This window comes from Diabrotica undecimpunctata, chromosome 3 (assembly GCF_040954645.1).
Source record: "Diabrotica undecimpunctata isolate CICGRU chromosome 3, icDiaUnde3, whole genome shotgun sequence".
Classification (NCBI taxonomy): domain Eukaryota; kingdom Metazoa; phylum Arthropoda; class Insecta; order Coleoptera; family Chrysomelidae; genus Diabrotica; species Diabrotica undecimpunctata.
The window spans coordinates 82,494,265-82,510,587 of NC_092805.1; the positions used below are offsets into that span (position 1 = coordinate 82,494,265).

Here is a 16,323-nt window from a genome sequence, read left to right on the forward strand (position 1 = left end):
GAGGGAAATGAGAATTGGCAAGAAGATGAAGACGGGACGTGCGGGGAACCAACTCTAAATGAACGCAAAGAAATAATAAGAGACCTAAAAAATAACAAAAGTGCAGGAGAAAGTGGTATCCGAGTTGAGATTTTTAAGGAAGGTGTCGAAAGATTGAAGGAAAGGATATTTCACTTGACACTAATAATTTGGCAAAAGGAAGAAATGAAACAATGGAATAGTGCTCTTATTTGTCCTATCTATAAAAAAGGAGACAAAACGGAGTGCGAAAACTATAGAGGTATTGCACTATTAGAAGTAGTCTATAAAAAATATTAGGAAAAGATTAATAAAATATGACAAAGTGATTGGAGAATTCCAGGTAGGTTTTAGATCAGGAAGAACAACTACTGATCAAATAAGTATGTTAAAACTTATACAAAATAATAGCTACGAACAAAACTCAGGATTACATATACTATTTATCGATTTTAAACAATCATATGACTCCCTAAACCGAACGATGCTGTATGAGGCCATGAGAACATTAGAAATACCAGAAAAGCTTATAAGGCTAGTGGGACTGACGCTTAGGAACACGATGAGTAGGATAACAATGGAAGGAAGCTATTCAAGACAGTTCACAGTGAATAGAGATTTAAAACAAGGGGATCCTTCTCTTCTTCTTAACATGCCATACACCAAAGTGCGTAGGCGACTATCTCATTACTAGAATTCTGTTCTTGGCGGCGTGACACAGCTCGCCTGTATTGTGTATTCTTGTCCATTCTTTAATATTCCTTTACCAGGAAAATTGTTTGCGGCCGGCTCCTCTCCTACCTTCGATCTTCCCTTGTAGGATTAACTGTGGTATTTCATATTTTGCTCCTCTCAATATGTGCCCAAGGTAACCAATCTTGCGTTTTTTAATTAATTCAAAGAGTTCTCTTTCCACGCCGGCTCTCTTAAGGAAGTCATCGTTTCGAACTCTATCCACCCAAGGTATGCGCATCATTCTTCTCAATGGAGATCCGCTATCAACGAATTTATTTAACCTAGTATTAGAACAAATCGTAAGAAGATCAAATATAAGCACAAACATAACTATTTTCAATAGCAGGGAACAGTGCATAGCGTACGCGGATGATGGTGATACTAGCGAGAACAAAAAAACATTTAGAAAAAGTTTTCCAGAAATTTTAAGAAGAAGCGAAAAGATACGAATTAATAGTAAACCAAACAAAAACGCAATATATGGAAATGAGAGAAGACATAACAAATAATAACAAATATATCAAAATGAAAGAAGCAGAGACTATCTATAGTTTTGAAAAAGTGTCAGATTTTGAATACTTAGGAGTAACCATAACGAACACGTGAAAAGAAGAAAAAGAGATAGACAAAAGATTAATGAAGTGATGCGAAGCGATAGGGTCACTAAATTCATTACTGAAAGTAAAAAATGTGTCAAGAACAGCTAAACTGTTTCAATTTTTTTCAGTTTTTGTTAAATAAAAAATAAGCACAAGGTTTCCGACTTGTGCATATCATGATTATTGATGCAAGGGACATCCTGAAATGATTGCAGCAAAAAACAGACTCCTTTGGAAAATGTCCAATATGGTCTGCTTTTCGAGAGATCCCATTAAATTTTGTTATTGCGTTGAATACGCCAGTAAATCATGGTCAGGGTACGGCGTACGTATAATTATACAGGAAGAAATGTACAAAAATCTCAGTGAAGCCAAAATTCATTTCCATGGCACAACTAATGTAAATAAAAAGTAAAATTATAGAGATAAAACAAAACAGCTCTTAAACTATTCTCTTGTAGCATTTTTGAGTTAACTACTGTATTTTATGAGAATAAATTACAGGCTAGGAAAGTATCTATTAATCGTTTTTAAATGTATATTTAAAGAACTATATACTGCTCACATACCTTAGTAGGTAAGTTACTATAGTATCCAAAATAATGTTCAAACAATCGATTGCAACATAAATAGTTAGTAAAAACTTTTCCTAATATAAATCATTACCTCTTACCTATTTGTTCTTTTGTGTTGCAACTCCAGAAGGTTTTTCTCATGTTTACGCCATATATATGCTTACCTATAGAATACTAACTACATAAGTTTTACATTTCTTCTTTATTATTATTCAAGAATCCCAATATTCTCGAATATATTATGGTTAAAAAATTTCCTAGATAGTTCAGAAATAATGACTATATCAAGTTAATACAAAATAAAAACAGATATCCGTCATAAAGATGAGCTTACTGTGTTGCCAAATATAATAAAAATTACTGCATATTAATAATAAATAAATGTAGAATTAAAAGTATTAGATGGTGTGAATAATGTATGGATCATAAAAACACTGGAATTACCATATTTGAACAAATTTTGCTATTGGTAATGAACTTTCAATCTTGTATCTAGTTTAATATACCCTGAACAATAATATCACACGAAGTAGATAATAAAGCCACAAAATATCCCACACTTTACACGTTCGGTCTTCTCAGTGCCAATTTGACATCCAGATCGAATCTGTTCTTAGCTTAACCCTTGCAAGTAGATTCAATTTTGGTTTAGGGTTAGGTATGTGAAATTTTAAAGAGTTAAACTAGGTATTAAATAATTTTTTACGTAATTTAGGACACTACACACAAATTAAGCTAATGTACGCGCACCGTCCTGCTTTATTGACCGTCCTAATTGTTAAATAACATACAGGGTGTCATTCTAATGATACAGTCAATATTGAGTTAAGTTTCCACAGTGAAGTTACAGAAAGTGATACACATGTAGGAGCGCATTGTATTTCAATTTTGTTTTTTTTTTCAAACTACCAAAGAATAAAATAAAGTAACAAGTTTGTTCATTTGACCTACAGTAACCAAGTTACTGTAGGTACTGTAAAAAAATTATAGATCCCCTACCTATACATATACCCTACATCTATGTTTATAGCATTATTACAAGTTTTAGCGACTGCTGCTGAACCTCCTCTGGGTCGATGCCTTACTAAAACACCTTTTCTTCGCTTTACCGATATTGCTCGCTCGTTAGACCTTTTTCGGTCACTGTTGAGCTTCAACGCGGTTTTGCTGACTATTTTTTAGTAGTTTATCTTCATTTTCGGAAGTATATACGGTAGAAGAATCAAGTTCCATAGTATTTGGATGATAGAAACTGTATTGCTATCTGTTTCTGGTCAATTTTTTTACCATTTTTGAATAATCACTCCTGGCAGAGCCCCTCATGTCGGGAGAAAGCTAATAAACCCTAGATGTGGTTTGATACTCGGAGATAGATATAGAATTTCAGAAAAACATGAAAGTTTTATCACCCTCGGGAAATTTAAGCAGCTAACTTACAACTATAAAAAGAAAACGGGGGCAAAAAACAACTATAAAAAAGTTGCAAGTGGAGCTTGTGTTGAGTACTATTAAAAACAAAACAAAAACAGTGTACATCGTATAACAACAATACAAGAATTGTAAGGGAATAATAGAAGAGAACAAATAGAAATAAAGATAGAAAATGAAAAGATTCAAATAATATTCCAGTGGAAACATTGAAATTCATAAATGATGAAACTTTTGATACATTAGTAGATCTATTAAATGTCAGATATATTACACTATGTTTAAAACAAGTTCCCATGAAGATATTTGGGAAAAAAATCTAGAAAAATATAGAAAACGACAAATATTAAAAAAACTGGCTCTACTGGCTAAACCACCACTTGGTTTCTCTAAGTGGATCTTTCCGACAGATCTGAGAGTAGCACCTTCAATGCATAACCGTGGCTGAAGACTCTATATGTCCGACTCTACTTTTCACTTACTGGGTAGCACAAAGCTTTTGTAAATCCAGATTGCATGTGTGAAGACCTCGTAAGTAGGTAAAAGTGGGCGGTTCCTAGTAGGCAGATATTCTGGAATTCGTATCAAAGCGATTCGCCGTATGCCCCAGTAATATGTAGTTATTGATACTCTGGGCTTTTTTGGAGTTGGCAACCAGAACCCGACTTTGTTACTACTATAATAAGTTCTGCAAAATATATAATTTCAACAACATACAAGGCATGGTAAATTTAGCATTTTAAACTGATCAATTAAAAAACACGCCAAACATATATTTATTAAAAAATATATATTGATTTAAATGTGTGTTTAAGAACCTTACGTAAGTTAAAAAAAATGTTTGAAGAACATTTTTTGAATAAATGGCTAAGCAGTCTTAATTAAAATTTCTTATGCGCTTTTAAGTGTTACAGATTATATCGAAATGCGACAGAACAAAAAAAGAATAAGATATTACAGATGACATTACATCATACAATTATATTACAATAATTTTTCTTTAAATAACGTTTATAAAAAAGACGCACAACATGTCAAATTATTAAAATTTTAAGAAATGTGAATTTTATTTCTCTAAAACAATCTAAAACTTTTCGAAGAAAAGCGTCACACTATTTAAATGTCTTGCTTTTGCCCACCCTGTATGTTAGAAAAAGTGATATTTGGTGTAGCTAATAAGGCTCAAACAATAATAAAAGTTCGCTGAATGTGATCATTCAGTGGACCAGATAAGAAACGAATTTTTGAAGAAAACATAATTTCAAACCTTCAAGATTATTTTCGAAAAGGGCCATTTTAGCTCAATTTTTATATGTTTAAGCACAATTATTATATAGACAAAATTGTAAATACATGTTCTCTAATGTGCTAAATAAATTATTTAAAAAATACAGTGTTGTAATTATTTTTTACGGTTACAAAAGTGGAACTGGAACTACAAATTTTGTCTTGATTCTAAACAAATAAAATTTTTAGACCAGAGAAATTAGCAAATGAAAATCTTTTTTCGTGACACTCTTTAATATAGGTATCGAACTGTTTTTGATAAATTTGGTGGTAGCCATGTGTAACAAACGAGATATGCGAAAGATTCAACGTAATTTTTTACTTAAGCCTCATAGGCGAGCGGTTTATCCCAAAAAGGACGCTTAGAAACTGAATATACAGACCAATTTTTTTTTATTTCCACCGCACCAAACCTTTTTTATTCAATTCTATATATTTTTTTAAGTTTAAATTAACGAGTAAAATTTTTCTCATTGTAGTAAATACTTTTTCCTTCTTGGCAATTTTTCAAGAAAGGCTTTCTTTTTATTTTTATTTTAATTTAATTTTAATTGAAAAAATGCCTTAACTAGTTATTTTTGTGATTTTTTTTAAACTACTAACTAAACTACAATTCTACTAAAAGTTTTATAAACTTTAAGCCTTCACGTATAAGTATGAATATTTTGAGACAAGGATAAGTGGTTTTTATCTTACTAAAATAGTATATTAAAATATAAGTGGATATTGAGGTTTTTAAAACACGCGCAATTTTTCGAGCACGACAGCGCAGCCGGAGTGCTCAAAATAGAGCAATCCACGAATACTTTACGCTATTTTGTTGTTATTTGTATACTTTAAAATCATGTATTATTACTAAAATTAAAATAACAGCTAAATAATGTAAAATGGTTAAATTTGTGATGTACAAAAATTAATTTGCAATCTGTCACATAAGATTAATTGTTATTACTGGTTGTATATTGCTTAAAAATGAGTTCTAATAGTGATGACTTAAATAGTAAAACTGAATTACGGTTAATACTGCAAAAATCGGAAGACGCTTATAAAAAAGAATAAAAGTTCATTAAATGGATGGAAAAGCAAAATGTAACAGATACAGATGAACGAGTTGTGCTTGTTTACCTTCAGAAAATGTCGGAACAGTACAAGCCATTGACTATGTGGACTATCCATTCGATGTAAAGCATGATGTGCAAAGTATTATTGACGATAAACAAAGGGGTCGATTTAAAATCATTTGTGAAAGTGCGTGCATTCATAAAGGCAATTAGCAAGAATGACGTGGCCAAGAAGGCGTATGTATTCAAGGAAGACGATTTGTGGAAGTTTTTCACAGATGCTCCGGACGTTACGTATTTATTTTTGCGGTATCTTTGGCTCTTGCAGAATATGTGAATTGTGCGATTTACGCTTACATGACATCAAGGAAGAAGGAAGCGTATTGCTTATTACTATTCGACAATCTAAGCCTGTGATGACTCGACGTTTAACATACAGCTATACAATTAATTATGTGCGTTTGGTGAAAAAGTATTTATTATTGCCCCCCAAAAATGTAAATAGAGATCGAGTTTTTAGGCGAGCGGTTTACCCCTATAAGCAGAGCATCAACCGACTAAAATTCTTTTTGCATTTCTAATGCACCAAACCTTTTTTATTCGATTCTATATATTTTTCCAAGATGAAATGTATTTTTTTTTTTTAATTTTTACAAGTGGGCCGGCAATTGTTATTAACAAATAACTTATACAAAAATGACCCATTATAAGGGGGTTGTACTTCCGAGAATGTCGGTAATATTAATTTGAACAGCATTTCCTCTTATTTAAATACCGGAAGTATAAATATTTCAAACAATACCAACTGTACTTTTCACATTCATTTAAGCCATGGTAACTTTAAAACACGCGCGTTTTAATGTGTGCTAAGAAATTCATAATTTATTAAAAGTCACTTAAAGAACATAAATATAATATTATTGAAAAAGTATTCTTAAAAGTATAACTTAAAAAAGTAAGTTTATTTATACTTTCTTTTAGATAAAGAATATTTTAAAAAATATATAATAGAAAATTCCAATTCGGTGAAGATTTCGTTATTCGTTCTTCTTTAATTGTTGGCCACTGACTTTGTGGCTTACAATTTAAAACAAATTTAAAATTTTGTATTTGGCTACTGAAAGCCGCTGGAAAAAATCGTCGTTCGCCAAATGAGCAAGCGATGAATAAGCGCTTAGTATACCAAGCATAAACGGATTAATTCCGGTGAACACAGCTAATGATGAAAGCACAAGCACAACTGAACGAGATTTCCGACAATGTCGATTTAGACAGAAAATAAAAAAATAAATCAGTAACGTATGATATAGGTACATCAGAAATTATGTAAAATTTAAATAAATGATATATGATGATATGAATATTAATATGAAAAATACTTTACATAGTATATAACGAAAAGCGAAATATAATAAACACTCACTTGCCCTTCAGAAGTGTGTAGAAAATAGCAAGTGATTTTGTCACACCTGTGACCGATTTCCCTGTATGTATGCAGAATCATTGGTTTTTCAATTCTTCTTCCAATGTCCGCCTAATCTGCATCTCAGGCAAACTTCTTCAGATTCCCTAGCAAACTTTAGTCATCGATAAAACTGCGTAGGCCCGGTTCTTTTTAACAAAGTAATTCACCCATGCAATATGTTCACTACCTTCTGTGATTAACTCCTCGGCCTTTTCTATTGGTAATGTAATCATTAAAATATGGTAATGAAACGACAAGCTGGTCCACAATTGAATGACCACCCCGAATAAGGTTGTAACCCTCAATATTTGTGTATCGCAAAAAGGGGTTTAATTCTTTGTAAGTAGGTATATTTAAAAAACCCTTAGAAGGGCTACATTAAAATAACAAACGTTTTTGGAATAATAATTCTATCATCAGCTTAAAAGCCTAAAATAAGTATGAACCATTTAATTAAATGAAACGTGAGTGAAATGTTGACTAAGATTAAAAACAAAATGGTTATACTTACAGGTCCTTAGTCAACATTTCAATCACGTTTGCTTTAATTAAATGGTTCATACTTATTTTAGGCTTTTAACCTGATGATGGAATTATTATTCCGAAAACGTTTGTTATTTTAATGTAGCCCTTCTAAGGGTTTTTTTAAATATACCTACTTACAAAGAATTAAACCTCTTTTTGTGATACATGGTATACAGCCAGCTGCAGGAATTTAATTTCCTTTGGATTATTTGTGTATCGGTGTTATTAGAGGAATAAGGTTGTAACCATTATTTCTATTATACTGGTATGCAATTGGTCGCAGAAAATTACCTGATTTCATTTTTATGTGAGCATTCAAGTAGAGCCGCGGTGAATAAGGTTGTAATATCATTAGAAATATTAGACATGGCGGATGTAGCATGTATTAATGTGAGTGTGGCCACAAAAAATCAGTAAATAGATCGCGAAAAAAAAATTTTGGCTTAGTGGGTGGAAGGGCATTAAAAGAAAAACCCTACGAGACACTGGGAAGCAATGTTTCCAGAAAAGGTGCTGTTGTTCCTGAAAAAATTACCTCTAGCAAACGTAATTAAAGGTATTTACTGGAGATAAATTACCTCAGTATATAAATTGGGTTAAGAAGGTTAATAAAGGTCATTTTTAAAATGTTTAACACTACTGCAGCCTGTCAAGCTACACATTTTTAAAAAACGCTTGCATAAAAATGTGTTTAATCCTAACTTAAAACAACATTTAAATTTTAATTAACTATTAAAATAAATAAATTTTAATAAAAAAATAAACTGAAATTTTGTTTGCAACTGTTTTGCTTCAACGCGTTTCTGTTTTGTTGCAGGCTAGAACTGGTTGCTGTAAGTATGGGTGTGACAAAATTAACTTGGAGCAAAAACAATTTTTTTAAATAATTCTATTATTAGCTACGATAGAGAAACAATTTTGTTACGCCAATAAATTATTATTACAATATTAGATGTGAAAAGACGATATATTCCTAAAGGTTAATCACGACGAAACTGTTCGTTTATTTATACGTTGCCTGTTGCAGGTACAAATATATGTGAATGTCAAAAAACTCTATGTTCCATATTAAAAATTACGCCCAGACGTATCCAAAAATTGCAAGAAAAAATTAAGTTTAATAAAGCACTGTCTGATCAAAGACGAAAACATAAAAATAGACCATAGGCAACCTCCGATGCACTAAAAGTAGCTGTAAGAGAGCACGTTGAATCTTTTCCTAAAGAAGTGACCACTATTCCAGAAATAACGCTCAAAAGCTTATTTTGCATTCAGACCTATCCATAAACAAAATGTATCTACTTTTTAAGGCAAAATTTTCGTTGCAGTGAAAATTTATACCGATACATTTTTAATTCCGAATTCAACTTGAGATTTACCACACCTAGATCAGACAGTTGCGCGCGATGCAATAGGTTTTGTGTTAAGCTTTTATGTGCCAAATCTGACGTCGAAATGGAGAGACTTCAAATCGAAAGCAAGGTACACCACGCAAAAGCAGATCAAGCATATGCTACCATTATTATGTCCTGTCAAAAATTATCGATATTTTGAAGTTGTGTGGCAAATGCGGCCTTATATTATGTAGTCATAATGAGTCTAAAGAACCGATCAATAAGGGTGTATTTTTAATTGATCACACTAAAAATATAGCTTCCGAAGTATCTATTAACTTAAAAGAAGCTAAGAGATTTAAAGGTACTTAAAAAAAGGATTTTGGAGGTTTTGAAATCCGCAAAGTCAAGATGCTGTTGAGATATCGATATCGATCTGTATTTTGAAACAAATTAATCCTGTTTTAACAAACTCGCTCAAAAAATGAATTTCACAGACTTACGACAGCGCTGATGTAATGCGTGGAAAGTTGTGGGAAGTTAATGTTAAAATTCGAGAAATTTACAAAAATGTATTGTTAGCCGCACAATTTAACAAGTTATTGCAAAATGCGATGTCAAGCACTCCTAGTGTTCGTATATTTTTTGGTAACATAATTTATTTTAAGATACCTGCCAGATGTCATCTGTTAATGTCAGATACCAATTTTTTAATCAATGTTAAACTATTTAAAAAAGTGTAAACATGAAATTTCATTGTAAAATGTAATTTTTATAAAATAAAATAAAGTGCTTATTGAAAATGACAAATTTGCCGAAACGATTAGGCAAAAGTTAAATAGTTTTATTTACATCAGACCGACGAACCCATGAAATAAAGAAGTTTCTATATATATATATATATATATATATATATATATATATATATATATATATATATATATATATATATATATATATATATATATATATATTAAATATATATATAATAAATGTTGTAATTTTAAAAATCTGTGGTTCGTTGTTTAATTTAATATATACCTCAGCTAGCTCAATTATGTGTTCTAAGCAATCTGTCACTGTGTGACGTCGACTCTGTAGTCTCCTGGTAGAGTTCAAAAAGAAATTAAACCAAAATTTACTTTAGACCTTTGATAAATTAACCCAAATGAAGCACGTTATTTATTAATATTGAACAAATTTAATATAAACAATAAAATTCGTCTGCAACTTGGGTTGCCTTTAAAAATTTACAAAAATAGGAATCGTATAAATTTTAATGTGGTTTAGAGTCGTGACAATAAAAATTTATTACAAAATGTGGAGACTCTATACAAGTACCTAAAAACGAAATAAATATTGCAACTTTATAAAGTGTTTAAATGAACTATAAAGAAAAGAAAATGAACACTTTATTCCGCTGACTTTTAACTTGCATTCAAATATAATCAAAATTTCAAATGATCCCCAAAATTATTATCCAACCTTACTTTAAAACAGTTCTGATTTATTTAAAGAAAACTAACTACTCGCAAAATAATTGGTGAAACTATAATATCAATCCTCTCTTCGGAAGTTAAGGTACGTACTATTCTATTTTTAATTTAATGATCATTAATATTTCAATTTTTTTTAAGGCCTATCGCAATTATGTTAATTCATGAATTTTAATTTTCTCAATTTAAATGACATTTCTGTACTCCAATAATAATTTATAAGTTAAATTGTTTCTCTTACTCTCTGGAACAAATTCTGGATATCTCTGCTGTGGAAACTGTGGAAAAACTAAAATTCTCTTTAGACGAGTTAAAAAAACACTCCCGACCTATTCCACAATTTCAGGACTCTCTTTTCAAAATTTCTTGTCGGCCTCCCAAAATCTATCATTCGTTGCTAACAGCAACCAACGTTCATTTTTCTTTTCGTCTTCTATTTTTTTTTAAACCATAAAACTGTCCTGTTCTGACACATTTGTCAATCCACATTAATTTCTCATAATCACTTTAATCACATCTAATTTGGGAATTTATAAAAAAAATGTTCAGATATAAAACTTATTCTATTACAATGCTAATACAATTTATTCTTTTCATCTCCACATCATTGTAATTTCTTATTTAACAAAACCCCTATTAATTTAGCTCCCATAGACTTGCTTGACAGTTTATTTTCTGACGTTTTCAAAATTTCTATGTTTAAATATTTTTTAAGAATTCTTCTTTTTTTTTTCTTTTTAAGGTTTAGACGATTCACCTATACACTAGGCAACTATACTATTCAGAAATTATTAACACTATACCAGGTAAGTCAAAATTAATTTATTTAACAATTTACTAATCTTTTTCTCTCTTTTATTTCAGAGTCGAACCCACATTGTGATGGCTTCATGAAATTCATGAACAACAAACTCATATAAAAATCCATTTAAGTTGTATCCTTTTTAACATATTGAAATCATTTCAATATATATATATAAAAATAATAGGTGGTTTTTGATTCAATGCACTTACAAAATCGGCGATAAATGTTTTTTATCCCATATGTCATAAACTTGGGCACATATGTATATTCATACAACTTTTTATTGTATTTTTGAAGCAAATGCTAATATTAAATCAACTGACAACACTGTATACAGTTTTACTGCTTCAACTTCAGTAAAATTAATATTGGAAGAGATGTCGAACGATAAAGATGCATCCAGAACACAGCCAGGCCATAGCCCGGCTATGGCGCTGTTGCTAAGTTGTTATATTTTATGTCTGCTACATGTGTTGATAAAACATGAAAAATGTGTTCATACATTTTGCAATGCATATAGAATGAGAAATAGGATTATAGTTGGTAATTTTATTGAATAGCCTTGGTGGTGTTTTCTACATAATGAGATTGTACCTAATGTTATAATGACTGGAGTGTGTAATATACAAATAATAGGGAATTTATTAAGAAATAAAACGACTGGTAAAATTGAAGAAGTACATTTTAAAAATAACAATGTAGACTAGTGTCACAAAATAATTAAAAAATTAAGTTAACATAGACTTACAAAAATATATTAGCATTTTAGAACATAAAATTACTGGTTTCAAATTAATTTTTAAAAATACAGACGTATTGAACGTAAAAGACAATTACGATAAAATACTATCAGTTTGACAGACTGTAAAGCGCATCACCTTGTACAGGAAATTAAAGCGGGAGTTTCTAATCAAAAAACTTAATAATCTTAATGGGTACTACAATATATTCAGTTAAATTGTAATTACGAGGACTTGTCATTTAGTTCCAGGATTTTCTGAATTGGTGGCAACGTGACGACGGTGTCAGGACAACATTGTTTGGGAATCAAACAAAGCTCTTATATTATTTTAATGCTCAATAATTGTCGTCTTCACGTAGGATTTTCTTAGGTAGGATTCACGTGGGATATACTGCATGATAAATTTCTACGAATAACAACGTTTGTACCAAGGTTTGTGTTAAATCGGGTAAAACTTTTACTTTAAAATCTCTTCAAATGTTACAAGAAGCATTTGTGGATAAATTTTTGCAGTGGTAAAGTTTCATACGAGGTTGGTGACCGAGGAGAAGAAATAACACCAAATTCAGATTTTTAAGAAACTTCTTGAAATGGCAAATGGTGATGAAAACTTTTTGAAAAATATCTTCACCGAAAAGAGACTTTGGTTTACGGTTACAACATTGAAACACGTTTCAATGGGGGGTTAAGAACCTCTTAAAAAAAAAAGAAACGCTAAAAAAAAGCACGACAGTTGAAATAAAACTCCAAAGTTATGCTCACTCGCAAAAAATCTAATAGTTTTTGTTACCTTTAAGCGCTTAGAAATTTGCGTAAGGTTCTGCCAAGGAACAAACTAAAATATCACGTAATGGGGTACTGCATTGTGATATGTACCAGTTAATTCTACGTTGTTTATTCGCGATTTCTATACAAAAAACAGGCTGGTTGTCATCACTCAGTCCTTCTTTTCACAAGAATTCTTCGAACTTTTTGTTTTCAAAATTTAAAAGATTTTCGAAAGGGTAGACAGATGTTTGACTCGACAAAAAACATTTAAAGTTAAATCGCTGTAGAGGTTACAGCAGCATTCCACAAGAGCAGTATTTAGAGTCCTTCTTAGGTTTTATATGGTTTATATTTTTAATTATAATCTTTAAGTATTAGCCCTGGAATTTCTTATCACCCCTTATATTTTAACAAAAATAATAACTAAACAGGCTCGGAACTTAAGCTGGGTTTGGATAAAGCTACAGTAAACTAAATATTCTTGTGGTGTTAAAAGCAGCTATTATATACCAGAGGTGGGTCTTTATAATGTTTTTGTGCGGTCTTATATTTGATTTACAAATTGCAACGAAAAATACACATTTTGTGACTATTGTTAGATTATAAGATTTAAAATTACATATTGAAAAGATCAAAAAATTAACAAAGAAAACTCCCAAAGCATCCTGAAATCCATAAAGCCATTTTTTGTTAAGAAGGAACGTGCTTAGTGAAAGAAAGTGACGCGGCATAGCGCCGTTGTCGATATAAACTATGTTCCCGTCGGTACGGTTTGAAATATATTCATTCACTTCTTTAACTTTCGACATTATATGTATAACTACGTCATTATATGTATAATATAATTTCGACATTATATGTATAATATGACTGGAACTTAGAACAAGAATTGGCTCAAAATGTAACAACACTTTTTCGCCTCAATTCAAAACAAAAATGTATCATTTTCCAATAGAATAAAATGAAAGTGCTTACTAAACTGACTCGCAGTAGTATCCTTTCCGGAAAAAGTTAATAAAAATTAAAAAAGTTCAAATGTCTTATAAATTGTATACTTAATATTCTTTTTTTTAAGTAATTTATAAAATATTCATAATCATTTAAAATTCATAATAAATGCAACCGAGAAGAAATTTCAAAAAATATTTATAAACTCGAGCGGCCATTTTATTACTCCGAAATGTAGTATATTCAAAAGATATATCATTTCTGGTATATAACACAGTTGTTAACAAAGTTAAACAGTTGTTTGATACAGAGTGTCAAAGATAAATAAAAAGAAGAAGAAAAAAGTTCATGAACAAAGAAGTTTACTTCGGGAAATAGTTAAGTAGAGTGAAAAAGTTAGGGGGTGGCGTAAATGTAGCGCTATAGCACTTTGATAAGAGTCTGAATGAAAAGTCATTCAGATATACCCATATATTGAGACCAACGAATAGCCCTTTTTTTATAATAATCATATTAGAGTAGAAATACCCGCCTTAACCAGAAAACTCTATATCGATGTAGAAAATAGTCGGCTATATTCTGTATCCATTGATGAAGGGGATTCCCGTCCCGACTTTCTCTTGATAATCACAGTAGTTTTGGCCGAAGAAGTTAAGTAGAGTGATTTCTTCTATTTCTATCCTAGTCTTGAAGAACAGCCAACTGGCTAAAGCGTATGCAGGGACACATAGAGGGTTTAATAATAAAATCTAAAAATAAAAAATCGAATCTTAAAATTTACCAACAAATAATATTAGAAATATGTTGCATTTTCTACAAATTTGACTGATACAGGATTTTAATTTTCCAGAAAATTTGATGTCTTTACTTATGTTTCCTTTTATGGCGTTTTAATTATTGAGTATTTCCAAACTGTTTCATATACTCTATATCGAATATTGTTGTATTGCGAATGTTTCGTGTATATTTGATTTAAGGTCCACAAGATTATCTAAGATGAAGTGACGTTTTCTAAAACCGCATTGTTCTGTTTTAATAAGTTTTTTGATGCTAGGTATCACATGACTCTGTTAAACATTATAATTTCGAATATTTTGTCTATATTACATGTAAGTGATATCAGCATGTATGACCGAGGGTCTGATTTTGGTTTACTTGGCTTCGGAATCGGTGATATGGTTGAATTTTTGCATGATATTAAAAATACATGTTTAGGTAGAATTACGTTATAAATATTGAGCAAATATTCCTTGGATGGAGATGCTAGGTTTTTGTTAAAGTCAGAAGAAATATTTTCTGGAGAGAAGTTTTTATAGTTCTGTAGGAAATTGTCTAGTTCATCCATCGTTATTGGTGTAGTTAGTGTATTGTTGTTTTAATCTTCATATTCTAGAGGTTGTTTTTCTTCGTCCATTTTGCACTTGGAAAGTTGCAGTGTAATTTAAGTTACCTGAGCTTTTTAATAAACGAACTAATATACTGCATATTTCTTGCTCTAGAAAGTTTATTGAGTTTTGAGACTTGGTTCCCGATTTTTTTTCGTTGATTTTTTTCATACAGTTATTATGGTAGTTGGGCTATTAATTGTTTGACTTTTTGACAGTATACTTTTGCTCTTATTGCTGACTATTGCTCTTAGTTTTTTTAATTTTACAATGTGTCCTTTAGTATTTTTACGTTTAAACTTATTTATTGCTTGTTTGGATTGTTTTATCGCTTCTTTGCTATCGCTACTTCATCAGGGTACTGGATTACGCTTATTGTTCAGCTTAATACTTTTAACATATTTATTTGCTGATTCTAAAATTAAAGCTATAAAGAATTGTATTTCTTTTATATCATTCGTAAAATCAAAGAAATTTCGTGCCACTTCGCATTTTTCAAATTCCATTTTATTTGTCTTTTAGGTGTCGATTTTTGTTCGTTACTAATTATAATGGAATGATGATCACTGTCCCATAGATGCGGTAAAGCAGCCCAAGTAAGAGTAGGTACTGGTTCGCAAATGCATAGATCTATAGCTGACCTTTTTCCAGTTGATATATAAAATCTAGGGTTTTTTCTATTGGAAAGAATATTTAAATTATATAATTTTTCTACTTCTTGGACTACGGGAGTTAATTTCATTTAGCCTCTTAAGGTTAAGAGGTTAAGCGCGTTTGAAGTGTTCGTCTATAATTCGTGGGACAGATAAGTTCTTCTTTGTGTTAAGTTCAGTTTTTAATTGGGTGTAATATAAATATTGCAAATTGAAAATGCGGTGGTTGTATTTTTACTATGGAGGCAATTGTCTCAATTGTTGTTGTCAATTGTAATAGTACGCTGTCGAAGTTATCCTTTACGTAAATCGCTACTTCTCCACTAGCTAGTTGGGTATTTTTTTGATTTCTTGAAACACTTTTTAGACTGTGAGCTATATTTATACCTTTCTACTATGTGTAGTTTTATATTTAGGAGTTTCGTTTTTTATCCTAGACTAAATTTTGGATAAACTCAACAAGACCAAATGCATAATTTTACAATATAGTTCAGAAACA

At 30.8% G+C, this 16,323-nt stretch overlaps 1 protein-coding gene across 1 annotated transcript in view; it reads right to left on the reverse strand.

Moving 5' to 3' along the window:
• Positions 1-11,984: 11,984 nt before the first annotated feature.
• Icmt (isoprenylcysteine carboxylmethyltransferase ste14) overlaps positions 11,985-16,323 on the reverse strand; it is a 68,878-nt gene continuing 64,539 nt past the window's right edge. The window contains exon 5 of the mRNA XM_072526150.1: positions 11,985-14,535. Coding sequence (XP_072382251.1) covers positions 14,359-14,535 — 177 coding nt within the window. The 3' untranslated portion in view covers positions 11,985-14,358. The remainder of the gene's footprint in view (positions 14,536-16,323) is intronic.